Consider the following 17893-nt stretch of genomic DNA (forward strand, 5'->3'; position numbering starts at 1 on the left):
TGCAGCGTTTCTAATATTTATTACCCATTGTAATGGTTTCATAATATAACCTTGTACTGTTATGTGTTTCTTCCATCTGCTAATTTTGAGCCACTAGTAGTAACCCAGACCAAGGATCCAGCAAGGTGAGGGATGAGAGGATAACATCTGCAGATAGTAGGAGTGAGGTGTTTGTGTCTTAAGCAGGTGGAACATTACCCATCCACATCCACTTGTTTGCTCTTCAGGTAAAGAATGTGGAGAAAATAGTTACATTGATAAGTCCCCAAGGAAAGACTTCTATATGTTGGCATTTAGGAGTTTTCAACCTAAGTGTTGCCTTGCCACCTAATCACCCCAAGACAAAGTTCAGCACTGTACAAAATCTGGCATCACATATAAAGAGTTCCTGTGTACATTTTTATAACTTAAAATGTTAAGTAGCAGTGGACAGCTAAGGATCACTAAATAGTTGAGGAAAGTCTCGCGCATAAAAGTAGAGCCCAAAATAAACAGGAGAAATGATTCCTAAAGAAATAGATAATGGATGGGGTTTACTGAGAGCTGAACAAGTGTGACTGAAAGAAAACCTTCCATCTAGACACATCCTTATGAAATTTGAAGACATCAAGGATAAAGAAAGATCCTAAAAACGAAATGAGGGGGTACCCAAGGAATAAAAATCAGAGTGTATCAGATTGGGGTACCTACAGAGTAAAAATCAGAGTGGTATCAGGTTTTTCATTATCAGTGCTGAGTGCTAAATGTAGTTAATAGGAATGTCCTCAAACTTCTTAGGGAAAATACTTTCAACATCAAATTTCATATCCAGGAAACTGTCAGTCTGTTGTGAATTTAGGATTGAGATAGGTTTAGATACTTAAAGGCTCAGAAAATGTACATGTTTACATCTTTTAATTGCAAGCCATTGCTTCAGCAAAAGAATGTACAATCTAGAAAATAGAGTAAGAAGAGAAACTTGGAGGATGATAAGACCTAGGGGGTAATCAGTGCAGAGTGGTGCAGGAATATGGAGAGCTCTAGAAGCAAGTTACCTGTGGAGAAAAGAAAGGTTTAGAATTCTTGACAATTTGAAACAGAGAAGAGATAAAGGAATGCATTAATAAGCAATTCCAGGAAAAATAAAAAGTGAATAAGAAAAGTTGTTTAACGAGAGTATGCCATTTAGCTTTGCAGTGATTAATGTTTACAGTTTTTAATTACTTAAAACACATTATTGATTTTAAGAAATTAGTGCAATAAGATTGTACAGGTTGGAAGTTGGTAATTGTAATTTTTTATAAAAAGTCAGATCTGAAATAGATGAATTAAAAAGAAATATAACACATTATTTAGAAATATAGAGGTATCTTCTAGAAGAAATAGCTGAAAGAGTTAAGAAAGCACCTGCCTCTGCAGAACAGGATTGGGATATGGAAAGGGATGGGTGAGCAACTGTTGCGTTTTGTTTTAAACCTTTCTATGTACATGATTTTTAAAAAGTATGCAGTGTTATTATTATTTTTTTTATAATTTATGAATCTAAGGATTAGAGTAGAGCCAGCCATTAAGCTGCCTGCTTTATGATTTTTATTCTCTAGGTCTGACCCTGGTCCCCTTTGATGTTCTACTTTCAAGGAAACCTCAAACGGAAAGAATTCAGCCAGCCCCAAGCTTCGTTTTACTTATACCTTCCTCAAGAGATAAAAGAGAATTCTTACCCCATAGCTTTAATGCAGAGCCAAGCTTCAGTAGATTGACTTCTGCTTGTAGCTGGGCCCTACTTGGCCCTGTGTGGCCTCATGAATTTGACTGTATCTTTGTGAAAAATTTGCCACCAAAAGTGGCACTGTTGTGTAGTTACATTATATCGTTCACAGGTGATTCACTCACACATGTTGTGCTTTTTTTCTCAGAGAAGGGAAGAAATTGTGAGAAAGAGTCTGGGATAGATAGCAGCTTTTGCTTTTTAAGAGATGAGATTGGTCAGGACCTGTGACAGATAAAAGATTAGGATAGCAGTAGAATTAGGTATTTTATTTTTTTTCTCTCTTAGTAGTGCCTATCATTTCCTGCAATTGCATACTCTTTTGACTTTGTGGATTGGGGTGAGTCAGAGAGAGAGGAGTCCTCCAATGGAGGGTGGCAGTGTGAAGTGGGACTAGGTTTTCCTTCCTTTCCTTCCTTTGCTGCCAAGTGGAACTGTGTGGGCTGAAGAGTAGTGGCAGGGTTACTAGAGACATGGTTGTGGTGGATCAATCGTGGCTGATTGGGTTATCAGAGAAGTGGAGAGAAATTCAGCAGCACAGTAGAGGGATGAAAGTTCCTCCTGGGAGACAAGTCCTGTGATGGAATAGTGGTGTTTGATTCTTTAGAGATTGCCTTTAATTAAATTGCCAGTTATTACTGGTGTATACTGATTATTTATTGTGTTCCTAATACATTCTGGGCACTTTGCAAAGTTCTGGGAAAGTAATAGTAAGCAAAATGGGACAGTTTTTTTTTTCCTTTTCAGAGTGTAAACTGTTTAGAGAGTGGGGAATAGATGAAGATAAGTAAGTAGGCAAATGAAGCAGAGTGTGAGAAGTATAATATGGGAGAACTATTGCATACCCCAAGAGAGCATCTAGCCTGAACTTGGTGGGTTGGGTTGAATCAGGAAAGGGGCCTTAAGAAGGAAGGTCTAGGTGAATCTTTCCTACCAAAATCTTGGGCCCTGAACATAGGGACCTTGACCGTCTTATTCACCAGGCCTAGAACAGATACTTATTAAATATTTATTGAAGGAAAAATAATGAACCTGAAAGTGAGTTGAATTTCTTGATATTTCTTCTACCATTTATTGAGAAATTATACTGTATCAAGTTCTTAACCCATGTTTTTTATTGGTGGCTTCATATAAATCCTCAGAGATTATTGTAGACAGATGAAATCAACTGTCCTTGGACTCCATGTAATATTCAGATAGTTTTCTTGTTAGCTGGGGGAATAAATTGGGGAAGAAAAAAGGCCACATTATTTGAATTATGCATCCAGTTCCCAAGTTCTTGAGTTAGAGTGTTATTTATTGTGGGAGTAGTAAACCAAGAAAGAAGAAGCAGCTTGACCCTTGGTCTCCCATTTGGTGTCAAGGGAGGAAACTTCATTGTTCAGGCAGTCTCTCTCAGGATGGATATCTGTAGCAGTGAAGGAAAAATGCTTCTCTAAATAGTATTATGGATAGAAATACTCTATGTGTGTGTGTTGTCAAATAGTAGAAGCATATAGCAAATAGTGATCATGGTTGTGACCATTCTTGAAATGTGATTTGATTTCTGCTGCTTTGTCATCTGTATTGTGTATTGTGAAGAGCTGATGTATTGGGTCAGATCTTAGTAACATAGAAAAAAGTATACTACATCATCCCAAGTTTGTGGTCAGGATATGTCTAGTTTCCCCAGTCCTCAGAAATACACTCTCATTTACCAATTGTCTTAACATACTGACTTGAAAGTATTTAATATGTGTCCTTGTAAAATACATGGTATTATATATTTGTGTTTTCACTTTGCATCAATGATCATTGTGGTATAAATTTTGTTCTGTTTCTGTTCTCAACATATTTGCAGGATATTTCCATGTATGTGTGCTTTACTTCCAAGATTATAATGATATTCTATGTTTTCTAGTTATATTTCAATTTCTGCATTTTATTTTTATGTCTTTAATCCATCTGTAATTCACCTTTTTGTGTATTGTGAATTAGGAGGGCAACTTCTCCATTTAGGTGAATCAGTTTCCCCAATACTCTTTACTACATAATATGTTCTTTCTGTACTGATTTGTGGTGTCATTTTTGTCATATATCCATCCACTTCCCATAAGTGAAACTGTTTTGGAGATGCCTATTCTGTTGTAATGATGTTCTTATGTGTACCTTACCTGTTCAGAACAGTTTTCTCTGGAATATGTCACAGTATCTGGTAGGGCAAGTCTTCTCTTCTTTGTTTTTCCTTTTAAAAGTTGACTTTGGGCGCCTGGGTGGCTCAGTCGATTAAGCTCTGACTTTGGCTTGGGTCATGATCTCCCAGTTCATGAGTTCAAGCCCCATGTTGGGCTCTGTGCTGACAACTTAGAGCCTGGAGCCTGTTTCGGATTCATATTCTCTGTCTCGATCTCTCTCTCTCTCCCTCCTTCCCTCCCTCCCTCCCTCTCCCTCCCCCCCCTTTCCCCCACTGGTGCTCTATCTCTCTCAAAAAGGAGTAAACATTTGAAAATTTTTTTAAAAGTTGACTTAACTAATCTATGGATTTTTAGTTTTTTTTTCTTTTTACAAATTTTATAAAACACTTGACTTCAGAAAATCTTGCTGCGATTAATTAGAACTGCACTGAATTTATACACTAAAGATTGTCTGCCAAATACAGTGAAATTTAAGTTGTACTAACTCCATCTGGAAGAAGCAACAGTATTATAGACACTCTTAACATCCTGTAAAATGAAAAGGCATGGACTGCAGGTGTGATGGGTGTTGGGAAGAACACAGCACCTTACATAACCCAGCAGCAGATGTTGGGAGTACAGAGCTTAAGAAAAGGGCATGCAAACCAACTCCTTTATTTTTTTCGCTTAAATTTTCTCTGTTCTGACTTCTTAAACACGCAAGGTAGCCAAGCCTGGATGCAAGAGAAAAGTTACAGCTTTGTAGCTACTGACCAGAGTCAACTGATCATCCACACGTACTTATTCCCTAATCAAGAAGTCTTTGTTGGGACACCTATGTGGCTCAGTCAGTTAAGCGTCTAACTCTTGATCTCAGCCAAGGTCTTGATCTCAGGGTCGTGAGTTCAAGCCCTCCCATTGGGCTCCATGTTGGGCATGGATCCTACTTTTAAAAAAAAGTCTTTGTCATGGCACTTTTATAATGTATGAGTTGGGAAAACTATTTCCAACATGTGTAACAAAGTGTTACTATTCATAATATATAAGATGCTCTTAAGTCATTATGAAAAAGATGAACATTTCAGTTTTAAAAAAGGACAGAGAATATCTGCTATTTCCAGAACCCATAAAAATGAGCAAACCTGGAAAAAAATACTTATAATAATAGAACTGTAGATTGAAATATTGTGTGTGTGTGTGTGTGTTGTCAAATAGCAAAAGCATAATACTGTTGGTGAAGGTATGGGCCTTCAAGTACTGTTCTGGTAGTGTCAGTGAGTGTTAATTAGTACCTTTTTTGGAGATTCATTTGATAATATCAGTTAAAATATATACATAATGTAGGTTGGGGAATGGGGTGTTTAAATGAAATAGTATTGGCCGTGAGATGGTAATTGAAACTGGATGGTGACTACCTGATGGTCTCTTTCACTTGTTTTGTCTGCTTTTGCATATGTTTGTAATTTTCTACAGCAAAAAGGAAAAATGTGTATCTACTTTGATATAGTAGCAAGTATTCTTTTTTTTAATTAAAGATTTTTCTTAAACGTTTATTTTTGAGAGTGGGGGTGAGCAGAGAGAGGGGCGATAGAGGATCCAAAGCAGGCTCCGCACTGACAGTAGTCAGCCCAACGTGGGGCTTGAACTCAACAAACTACAAGACCGTGACCTGAGCTGAAGTCAGACACTTAACCAACTGAGCCACTGAGGCAACCTGATATAGTAAATATTCTTTATGAGTTTATCCCATGTAGTAATGGGAACGCTTAAAAAATAAAATGTAAGTGGATGAGCTTTATATTGCTTGTAATAGTAAAACATTGGAAACATACTAAATGTTCCTCAGTTGGGTAGTAGTTGGAAAGTAGCTTAGCATTTGAAGAAAAAAATTATCTTACATACTTTTTTTTTTAATGTTTATTTATTTGGGAGACAGTGCAAGTGGGGGAGGGGCAGACAGAGGGAGACACAGAATCCAAGGCAGGCTCCAGGCTCTGAGCTGTCAGCACAGAGCTTGACGCGGGGCTTGAACTCAGGAACTGTGAGATCATGACCTGAGCTGAAGTCAGATGTTTAACTGACTGAGCCACCCAGGCACCCCTTACATACTTTTGTTTTATACTTACACAGAGGGACATTGTGTTGTCCATGATACATTATTGTGTGAGAAAAGTTATAGAAGTTACATAATATTCCACTTTTTATTAAAACATTTATATGAATTATGTCTATATATGTGGTATATGTGTGTGTGTGTGTGTGTGTGAAAAGTTAAGAGAATAACAGTTCTTTTTGGGAGGAAGTAGCATAGGGAATTTTCACTTTTCACTCCTTCTGTATTATTTATTTTACCATCTTATGTTTACCTTTATAATCAGAAAGGAAATAATAAATTCTAAAATTAGAAAAATGGCTTCTAATAAAGGTCACACTCTAGAGAGGAAGGATGTAATCAGTGACAATAATGAGGGAAATAACCTTTGGGAGGATAAATGTACAATGTCTATCCTAGTTATGTTTCAGTTGTGCTATTATGGGTCATTTGCTTTACTTTCTTGCTTTATTTTTTTGTAAAGTTTCTTTGGGCTGAAGATTAAAAAAGAGGATAATACTTTTTATAAATACCTATTAATGCAGTTTTATATATGACTTATATTCTTCATGTTTATATGAGTAAAAAAAGATTGGTGTGTATTTGCCATAGTATGTGAATTAGATTCTCTTGTTTATTCAGAACAAAACTGAGATTATTTGTGCACACATTTTTAGAAATGTAACTCTTTAAGTATAGATTTTCCTTGAATTGAGCTTAAAACTATAAATTCCACATAACCTCTCTGCCTTATATATATCATGCCCGTTGCAGAGCCTTGAGGATACAACTGTGAATAAGAGTAATAAAACAGACACATTCCCTGTTTTTGGTGGAATGTTTAGATGAGGGAATGGTGATGTGTGTTGCAGTGGGCTGAAGAGTAAGAGGGCAGGACTACAGTAGAGAGTTAAGAGTGTATAACTTTCCTCCAGAGGTTTGACTGTGAATGGGAGGAACAAAGTAGGAGGAAGTGGTGGAAGGGAGCAGGGAGCACAAGGAATAAAGGGAATTTTAGTTCTCTTTTCCCTTACAACACTTTAAGAGAGCCAGATGAGAGACCATTGTGAAAAAGAATTTGTTGAAGCAATATCTCAGCACACAAAACCTATGTGGGACTGTATGCGGTTTTGATTTTTGTACATTTTCCAGTCTAGAATTCTAAGATTCTAGGTCTCATCAGCCACCTTGGCATTCTTTTGAAGTCATCTTTCATCTATAATTAATTATGTCGCTCAGGCTTTGGTTAGTTTCTTTAACTTAAGGAAAGCAAAATGCCTCAAGTGACCACTGGATTTATAGTTTTCCAGAAAGTTGCCTGCTCATAGAGTCATTTTCATATTATGATTTGAAGGCATTAAATTGTTTTAGTGTTTGGAGAAAGAAGATTCTCAGCCTGGCATTGAGCACTCCAGTTGGTAAAATTAATGGCAGTGATTCATTCTCCATTTTTACTTCTCTCTAGCCCTCGTCTTGTCAGACGTTTAAGCGTTTTAAACCCCTCCCCCCTTTTTTTACAGTTTATTTGAAAGAGACAGTGCAAGCAGGGTAGGGGCAGAGAGAGAGAAGGGAGAGAGAGAATCCCAAGCAGGGTCTTCAGAGTGGAGCTTGATGTTGGCCTTTAACTCATGAACCATGAGATCATGACCTGAGCAGAAACCTAGAGCTGGAGGCTTAACCGACTGAGCCATCCAGGCGCACCAACGTTTTAACCCCTTAATCATGACACTAAAATGCCTTTTGCTCACAGTCGTCAATGGCAATAATATATGGCAATATTTATTTATTTAGAACATGGTTCTCACTATGTGATCCGTGGATCCTTGCAGGAGTCTGCAAGGCTAAAATAATTTTCATAATACTTAGATATTATTTACCTTTCTCACTGTGTTGACATCTGTACAGATGGTGTGAAAACAATATTTGGTCAGACTCCTGTGTTCCTTAGTATGAAACAAGGCAGTATTCATTGTTAAGAACTAACAGTAAACACACACACAGAGAAAACCATATTTCACTAAAGGACATTCTTGATGAAACAGTAAAAATTGTTTTCACTAAATTTTACCTTTAAGTTCAGATTTTTAATGCTATGTGTGATGAAATAGGAGGTATACATAGGGTATTTATGTCATTGAGTTGCCCCTGAACTAGCAGCTTTTTCGTAGAACATCATTTTTACTTGAAACAGTAGCTAACTTGGGTATATGGCAGATATGTCTTTGAAGTTATATACTTCATTTACATTTACTTTCTTACCATTTTTGGTTTTCTTCATTTGTTCTTATGAGTAGATGTTACCATCTTGGTGTCATTTCTTCTCTTTAATAAAGTTTTGTTTGCACCACTTCCTTTGTGCTATTATTGTCAAATATATTACATTTTCTATATGTTATAGACCTAACAATACAGTTATACACACATATTGTTTCATATACCTGAGGTAGAAGAAATATGCATTTATAGTGTCTTTTATAATTGGTTAATTACCTTTACAAGTGTTCTTGGTTGTTGTAATTACAGTGGCTGATGTAAAGTATGCTCATGTGTTAACGTCTCTTTCCACAGTGAACATATGATGGGCTCATACATACAATGAAACACAGGAAACCAATGGATGTTATTGCTCAGATTATTCCGATATAGCCAAAGGGCTCCTTTTTTCCTGAATGATAAGTAACAATATGTCAAATTATTCCAAAGCCTGGCAGAATTAGAATATAGACTTCTGGGTGTCCAAAGAATCAGAATAAGTGTTGATATAAGATGGGATCTCCTCCCCCAGCAGGATCGAAGAAAGTAGTATTTAAGGTTTTGGTCTGTCAGTAGTATAGTAATTCCAGCTGCTAATACTGGTAGTGAGAGGGGTAACAGGACAGCAGTAATTAGGACAGATCAGACAAACATATGTGGTATTGAGATATGGTAGGGGGTTTTATGCTAATGATTGTAGTAATGAAGTTAATAGCACCTAAAATTCAAAAAACACCTGCAAGATGCAAGGAAAAAATGGTTAGGTCCACGGATGCTCCTGCATGGGCTAGGTTGCCAGCTAGAGGAGGATATACGGTTCAACCAGTCCCTGCGCTGGCCTCTACTATTGATGCGAGTAAGAGCAGGAAGGATGGGGGAAGAAGTCAGAAGCTTATTTATTCGAGGGAATGCTGTATCACGTGCTCCAGTTATTAATGGCACTAATCAGTTCCCAAAGCCTCTGATCATGATTGTTATTACCATAAAAAAGATTACTACAAATTCATGGGCAGTGACAATTACATTATAGATTTGATTGTCTCCTAGTAGAGTGCCGGGTTGGCTGAGTTTGGCTCAAATTAGAAGGCTAAGGGCGGTTCCTACTGTGCCAGCTCTGGAACTGAATAGGAGGTAGAGTGCTGATATCTTTATGGTTAGTGGAAAATAGCAGTTTATGAGCATAGGTAAAATGGTTGAGTAAAGAGCATTAGAATGTAAATCTAAGAACAGAGGTTTAAGCCCTCCTTTTGCCAAGCTCTGTGGTGAAATATCACATTGAATTGCAAATTCAAGGAAGCAGCTTCAAACTCTGCCGGGGCTGCTTCTGCCTTTTTTTTTTTTTTTTTTTTTTTTTCCCTAGACAGCGGGAGAAGCAGATTGAAGCCAGTTGATTAGGATATTTAGCTGTTAACTAAAATTTCGTGGGATGGAAGCCCACCAGTCTAGTAAGGACTTAGCTTAATTAAAATGTTTGATTTGCAATCAGTTGATGTAGGATAGATTCTTGCAGTCCTTAGAGTTGGGTGTGCATGAGTTGCTTTCAACCTTAAGAACTTGTTTAGTTATTTCTTGTAAGGTGGCTCTGCTAGCAACAAATTCTCTCAGTTTTTGTTTATCTGAAGTATCTTTATTTTGCCTTCATTTTTGAAAGGCAGTTTTGTTGTATATTAAGATTCTTGGTTGACAGTTTTTTCTTTCAGCATTTTGAATATAGGATCTCACTGCCTTCTGGCCTTCATTATTTTTTTTTATATTAAAATGTTTTTTTAATATTTATTTTTGAGAGAGAGAGCACAAGTGGGAGAGATGCGGGGGTGGGGGGGGAGGTTGGAAACACAGAATCTGAAGCAGGCTCCAGGTTCTGAGCTGTCAGCACAGAGCCTGATGGCTGGGCTCTAACCTATGGACTGCAAGATCATGACCTGAGTTGAGGTCAACTGACTGAGCCACCCAGGCGCCCCTGGTCTTCATGGTTTCTGATGAGAAGTTAATATTATTGGGGTTACCTTGTACACAATGAGTTATTTTTCTTTCTGTCTTTCAGCATTTTTACTGTTAAATCCCAGTGTAGATCTTTGCATGTGTCCTACTTGGAGCTTGTTGAGCTTCTTGGATATGTATATTAATGGTTTTCAGCAAATTTGGGGAGATCTTATTCCTTTGGATATCTTTAAAATGTAGTGTGTCTTTCATTACTGGAGGGCAAGTGGCTGGGAGGGGATGTGTTAAATAATAGGTATCATGGAGGGAACTTGTGAAGCACTAGGTGTTACATGTTAAGTGATGAATTACTAAATTCTATACCTGAAACTAAGATTATACTGTGTATTTAAATAATTGGAATTTAAATAAAAACTTGAAGAAAAAATGTAGTATATTTTTCAAACTGAAACTCTGTATATACCCTTTTTAACACTGACTCCATATGCTGACCTCCTAGCCTCAGGCAACCACCATTTTACTTTCTGTCTCTATGAATTTGATACTGTATTTACATCTTTTTTTTTAAGTTTCTTTATTTCTGAGAGAAAGAGCGAGAGCGAGCATGAGCGGGGGAGGAGCAGAGAGAGGGAGACACAGAATCCAAAGCAGGTTCCAGGCTCTGAGCTGTCAGCACAGAGCCCGATGCAGGGCTCGAACTCACGAACTGCAAGATCATGACCTGAGACGAAGTCGGACCCTTAACCGACTGAGCCACTCAGGTGCCCCACTAGTTACATCTTATAAGTGGGATTATACAGTATTTGTTTTTTGTTTAGCGTATTTTGTTTAGCATAATGTCTTCAAGGTTCATCCGTATTATAGCTGATGACAGAATTTCCTAGAATTTGTATATTCTTAGGTATTGAAATTAGGTAGTCCCAATTCCTGGGTATTGAAACATATTTTTTCTTCCCCACTTGTTTTATTTTTGCTTCAATTTTATACTATCTAGTTTTGAATTATTGCCTGTCTAGTTTTATACATTGTTGTATGTATGCATCTAGTAAAACCTTTAAATTGAGAAAGTGAAACCAAACAAATATTGCTTTGTTACCTTTGAGAAAAGTTGATAGTGGTTATACTGTGGATATGCTGTTTATGAAATAGCTAATATATAAATTATAATGTAATTTTGGAATACGTAATTTTGGGGTCTTTGTTTAAAAAATGTAAATGATGTTACCTCTCATTTGAGTATGATTTTGTGAAATTGGTGGTTCTCATTTTTTTTAAACTCATAGTCTGTATATTTGAGGGACTGTGACACATTTGCATCAGTAAACAAGACATAATTCAGTAGTGGTTCCCTGTAAGGAGGTCATGACTACTCCGCCAGTGAGTTTAATATACCCAGCTGCCCCAAAGTCACTGGTTAGTGTGTTTTAACTACGTGTGGCATATCATTTTTATTCTTTTTCAAGTGCTTATGAAATTGTGCCATGTAACTTCTTTTAGTTTATTTTAACCAGTGTTGAGATTTAAGGCATCCTTTGCTCATGACCATGGTCTACCCACTTCACTTAGAACTATTATTTTGATAATAGCTACCTTGAATATGTGTGGTCTTGGAGTGATTGCTGAATCCTTGCCTCACTAAGGATAGGCACTGAATGAATATTGAACACAGCTATCATTCCTTTTAAACTTCTTGGTTCCTGGAGAGTATTTGTGATTTGAGGTACTTGTTATAATTTCCCTCAAGGTTTTTAATAAAAGTGTTTGATTAATATATAAAACATATCATTGGTCTGTAAATAAGCTCTACAAGTAAGTTGATCTTGTATATGGTCTTTTATTTCCTAAACAGAGACTCTACAGGGGCAGGTAATTCACTGGTCCACAAGCGGTCTCCTTTACGTCGAAACCAAAAGACCCCAACATCCTTGACCAAGCTGTCTTTACAGGATGGACATAAAGTCAAAAAGCCAGCATGTAAATTTGAAGAGGGTCAGGATGTCCTAGCTAGATGGTCAGATGGCTTGTTTTATCTTGGAACTATCAAAAAGGCAAGTTACCTTTATATATCTTTTACTGTTTTTTTATAGTAAACTTTTAATAATTTTGAATTTAAATTTAACTTCATGTTTTTGACTTAAAAACAAATCACCATAAATATTCCTCTGCATTTCAGATAAACATATTGAAACAGAGCTGCTTCATCATATTTGAAGACAGTTCTAAATCCTGGGTTCTCTGGAAGGACATTCAAACAGGCAGGTGCTACTATTTCTCTTGAACGTGATTTACAATGAAAAATTGATTTTCTTTAGCCTGTAATTTTCTTTCTCTTTCTTTCTTTCTTTCTTTCTTTCTTTCTTTCTTTCTTTCTTTCTTTCTTTCTTTCTTTCTTTCTTTCTTTCTTTTGCCTATTTTCTAAGTGTTTTCTGTTGAGTACAGTCTATTAAGATAAGGCAATCACTTTTGAGGAGATGTATTCTTTATACTTCTCAAGATGTTATACTCTATGTCGCAGACTCTGGAAGAAAAGGAATTATTCTTGTTAGGGTAGAGGTAGGCTAAAGAACAGATGCATCAATGATTGCACATCTGTAAACTGTTAGGGTCTGTCTAATAGCTTTGAAGAAAAATTTTTAGCCACTAATATGAGTAACATTTTGGGCTTCAACTTAACTGCCACTTGATTTTATTAGTAAAAGTAATGTAGAGAGCGCTGCCTGGGTGGCTCAGTCGGTTTAAGTGTCAAACTTCAGCTCAGCTCATGATCTCACAGTTTGGAAGTTTGAGCCCACATCGGGCTGTGTGCTGACAGCTTGGAGCCTGGAGCCTGCTTTGCATTCTGTTTCTCTCCCTTTCTCTCTCTCTGCCCCTTCCCTGCTCACGCTCTCTCTCTCAAAAATAAATAGACATTAAAAAAAAAAAGTAATGTAGAGAGCTAATATTTATTGAGAACATACTATTTGCCATATCTTTTGGGGAAATTAGCATATATTAAACAGGTTTAAAGTATTAGAAATGCTCATTAATAAGAATGACTTGAAATGACCATTTATGGTTTTTATGTTTAGATAGGAAAATGAGGCTATATTTGGGTGCAAATTAAAATGAATACAGGTATGCCTTGGTTTGGTTATAGGTAGGTTTCTTGTAGTGTTTTCCATTTTATTATTGTAATAATTCCTATAATTGTTGTGCGCTCTTTGAATCTGTTAAAGATATTTTTTAGGTATCTCTCATTCAAAGTGACTTACAAAAATATGAATATTAAAATCTGAGTATTTTAGCTGCACACTAAAGCCCCACTTTTTTTTTTTTTTTGAGTTAATAGGCCTGCACTAAGACCTGTGTTTCATATCTCATAGAAAGGAGATCTAAATTTACTTTCCCTAAAGGATGGATACCTTTCTAAAATATTTAGTGATTGGGTTTTGAATTTGAATCTCAAGTGCAACTCTATGGTAGGTTACTACTGTGTGTGTGTGTGTGTGTGTGTGTTTTAAGTTTATTTATTTTGGGGGTGGGGAGGGGCAGAGAGAGAATCCCAAGCAGGCTTTGCACTGTCAGTGAGGACAAGGGCTGAAGTGGAGCTGATGTGGGGCTCAAACTCATGAACCGTGAGATCATGACCTGAGCTGAAATTAAAACTCGGATGCTTAACTGACTGAGTCACCCATGTGCCGCTACTCTGTTCTATTTCTTGATTTCATTCTTAATTTTTTTTAAAGAATAAAGTTTGGGTAAAGGAATTAGAAATGTTCTAATTACCATCTACATAATTAGTACTCAGGGCTTAGGTGGGGAACTCAATAGTTCTTAGTCTAGTAAGATGTCTTTTCAAGAGGAACTTTTTACAGTTCTTGGGACTGATTAAAGTACTGAAATTATGTTTTGCATCTACAATTGAGGAGTCAGTGAGAAAAGGGGTAGGAGAAAAATAGGGAGTCTCCAACAGTAGTAATATTGAGCAGATCTTGTTACCCTACATACCTAATTATCTTTACTTTCTTAGTTTGTAAACATGGGTCTTTGTCTATGGTAGAACTGAAGTTGGTATGTATGTATGTATGTATTTATTTTGAGAGACACAGAGACAGTGTGAGTGGGGGAGGGGCAGAGAGAGGGAGAGAGAGAATCTCAAGCAGGCTCAGCACTGTCAGTGCAGAGCCTGAAGCGGGGCTCAAACTCATGAAACCACAAGATCATGACCTGAGCTGAAACTGAGAGTCGGACACTTAACCAACTGAATCACCCAGGCATCCCTGAAATGGTTTTTTTTGTTGTTGCTTTTAATGTTTATTTAGTTTCAGAGAAAGAGAGCACGAGGGGGGAGGGGCAGAGAGAGAGGGAGACAGAATCCGAAGCAGGCTTCAGGCTCTGAGCTGTCAGCATAGGTGTGGGACTTGAACTCACAAACTGTGAGATCGTGACCTGTGCCAAAGTTAGACTCTCAAGCCACCCAGGTGCACTAAAGTGAAACATGTTTTATGCTTGTCTCTTATTTCTGTGTCCCTTTCAATTTTTCAATGTTCCTTCAGGTTAAATATAGAGCTGTTTGTCTTTCTGTCTGTCTCTTTCTTCCATCCCTCCCTCCTCCCTCCCTCTTTCTATCCATTCCTTCCTTCCAGACAGGAAGAAGAAAGCCAGTAGTACATATAAAAAGTTGTGAAAGTGATGGAGGTGCATGTCCAACATCTGTATATCAGTTTAATGGTCTGTGATTGTTTTTGCTCACTGGTTTCTTTTTATTATCCTTAGAATTAAAATGAGAAAAGGATTGCTCCTTGGCTATTTAACTCTTTATAGCAACCAGAAAGTAGCACAAATGTAATTGGAGCAAGTGTAGAATGAACAGATGAATCTGAAAACTGCATTATGGCAGATTCAATGTGGAGAGTAGCTTTAGTAATTTTCTGCCTACAAAAAACTTGCTAATAATAGATATATACCAAACTAACTTAATAATTTAAATAAAAATGTGTTTATTTTGAGGGAGAAAGCAGGGGCAGGGAGAGAAGGAGAGAGAGAATCCCAAGCAAGCTTGGTGCTGTCAGTGCAGAGTCCAACGCACGGCTGAAACTCATGAACTGCATAATAGCCAAAATCCAGAGTCAGACACTTAATTGACTGAGTCACCCGGGCCTCCCAAGATAACTTAATAAATTGGAGTAATTTCACCCATCTAATAAGATTCTTTTAAAAAGTTTATGTAAATAAGGAAAAATGTATAGTCAGTCATGTTAGTACTCAAATGTGCATTACAAAAGGGAGATAGGTTAAAGTAAGTAACTTTAAAAGGATTTTTAATTTTAACACCTAACACTATGATGGTTTCTGTGAAAATAATAAACTACTGATGGCAGTGTAAATTTTTATTTTGGGTATTACTTTAACTGTTGCATTGAATGCATAAGAATGCTTTATATTCTTTATTCAGTACTGCAGACTCAGTTCTAGCAGTTTATTCAAAAGAAATGATTCAAAAGTAAAAAAGGTAGGTGGAAAATATTTACTGTAGTTTCATTTTTATTTTAATAACAGAAAATTTGATATATCTAAGACAAAATCTGGAGTCTTTGGTCCTTTTCTAGGGAATGGCAGATTTGGACTGAGTGGTGTCAGGCTCAGTCCGGTTGCTCTCCTGACCGGAGCCATAAACTCGGAAGCTATGGAGGCCATGTCCTGCCAAGTGTAGAAGGAAGGAAACAAAACCTGGGAGAGGTGGGGAGAGAGGACAAGACAGTAAAATAAGTCTGGAAAAATGCAAACAAACAATTTGCTAACATACACCTAAGAGTAGAGGCGTAATAAAGTAAATTTGGTTTTTTCCACTCAATGGAATATTATGCAGCTATTAGAAGTTATTAACAGCAGTGTGAACAATACTTTTGATAGAAAAAATATTACAAAATACTGATGAAAGGAATCCTCTCACAGTGGAGAGAATATAGACTCTGGCATTTCTGTATTTAAATCCTGGCCTTGATATTTTCTCAGGGTCTTTGGGTTAGTTACTTTATCTTTCTGAGCCTCAGTTCCTCTCTATAAATAGCTTACTTACCTAATAAGTTGTAGAATTAAACAACATAATATATGTCAAGAGCCTAACAGTACTTGGCCCATAGAAAATAGTAAATTTTTATTGTTGGCATGTGAATAAACCATGTAGTTTAACTGTGAAATTGACAAGAAGAGAATATTGGGAATAATGATGTTAGAGTGTTAAAATTGTTTCTAAATTTTGTGGAATAAAATTGTTTTTAGAGTAAAAATGCCTAAAGAAGAAATAATTTACCTATTCAGGCAAAAAATATAGTTAATAACTGTGGAACTCCTTTAACTTTTGTTGCACTGGGATTTTGTTAGGATACTTTATTGGACACCATATTTCTAGATTTTAGAAGCTGGAGATTAAATAATTGGGATTCAGCTTCTTTCATAAATTAGTAAGTAAAAAGAAATGTTCTGCATCCAAAGAGAAAGAGGTCATTGACATATCTTCTTTGTCCTTTTTCTTCAGTATCATGATGGTAGACATTGTAGGGTGAGCAAATACATGTATATAAGTATATGTGTATTCTGGAGATTAGTTCTGATGTCCACAAAACATCCCATCTCCTTGTTCCCCAGGGGAGTGGGAATGTTAGAAGTGAATGATAAGGGATCTTGCCTGAGAGCTCTTTAAATTATGCCCTGTGCTGTAAAAGCAGGTTAAATTATCAATGTAGGTAGTTAGGCATCTTAAGTGAAAGGTGGGAGATAGCCTTTTGTAGAGAGTATTTTGCCTTGAGTAGAAATCATCATGTTCTAGTGAGTAAACACTGCCAATATGGAGTATCTGCTGAGTCATAAAACGTAGTTGTGTTGTATGAAATAACTTCTTTATTATGACTGTCTTTTAATGCATATCTTAAACATTTCAGGAGCCACTGGAAGTGGGGAAATGGTCTGTACAATATGTCAAGAAGAGTATTCAGAAGCTCCCAATGAAATGGTTATATGTGATAAGTGTGGCCAAGGTAAACATTGATTTCTTATAATCTTGTGGAAAAGTTTTATTACATACTTAATGCTCCTGTTGAAGATTAATGATTAAAAGTACTCTTTACATTGGTAATTTGAAGCTGTTATCATAAATTTATTCAGTTATAAGTATATTAATGGAGAAGAGAATACTAAAATGCCTTCTTGAAATTGTGTTGTAGTATTTATTAATAAAATAGAATTTGCTTTATGCTTTTTTTGATATTAAGGATATCATCAGTTGTGTCACACACCTCATATTGATTCCAGTGTGATTGATTCAGATGAAAAATGGCTCTGTCGACAGTGTGTTTTTGCAACAACAACAAAGGTATCTTTTAAGTGTTTTGGGCTAAAGCCCTAAATGGAATTTGTAAGGTACTCTCAGCGTAATGATTGTGTACGTTGAAAGTTTATTTGACTGCAGTGAGCAATCAGTGCCGGGTAGAACGAGGTGATGCTTATTGTTTGACTAATGATGCTTAAGTGACTTGCTACTATCCTTGCACTTATTTTCTGATAGTGAGTGGTCTTGAAATTGGGGCAATAGTTTGAAAAACAACAAAATAAATAAAGATTATTACTAGTCAAACAGTTTGTGAGATGGTAAGAAATTTAGAATGGAAATTTCTTCAGAAGTTTCAAAAGCATTTTATGTTAAAGAATTATGTTTAGAATTTTATCCTG

The 17893-nt window shown here is 36.5% G+C and overlaps 1 protein-coding gene across 4 annotated transcripts in view; it reads left to right on the forward strand.

Moving 5' to 3' along the window:
* The window catches only part of MTF2 (metal response element binding transcription factor 2), a 78408-nt gene that overhangs the window by 37764 nt on the left and 22751 nt on the right, over nt 1–17893 (forward strand). For 2 of the 4 annotated variants that reach the window (XR_005788759.1, XM_040470995.1), the window contains exons 2-5: nt 12036–12234; nt 12360–12441; nt 17107–17202; nt 17437–17537. Coding sequence is in view for 3 of the 4 variants with exons in the window: in XM_040470995.1 (XP_040326929.1) it covers nt 12036–12234; nt 12360–12441; nt 17107–17202; nt 17437–17537 (478 nt within the window). In the remaining variant the exon portion in view is untranslated. Of the gene's footprint in view, nt 1–12035; nt 12235–12357; nt 12446–17106; nt 17203–17436; nt 17538–17893 lie in introns of those variants that run through there. The other 2 variants (XM_040470997.1, XM_040470996.1) reach the window with 2 other exon arrangements.

This window comes from Herpailurus yagouaroundi, unplaced genomic scaffold (genome assembly GCF_014898765.1).
Source record: "Herpailurus yagouaroundi ecotype Mexico unplaced genomic scaffold, PumYag 77, whole genome shotgun sequence".
In the NCBI taxonomy this organism is placed as follows: domain Eukaryota; kingdom Metazoa; phylum Chordata; class Mammalia; order Carnivora; family Felidae; genus Herpailurus; species Herpailurus yagouaroundi.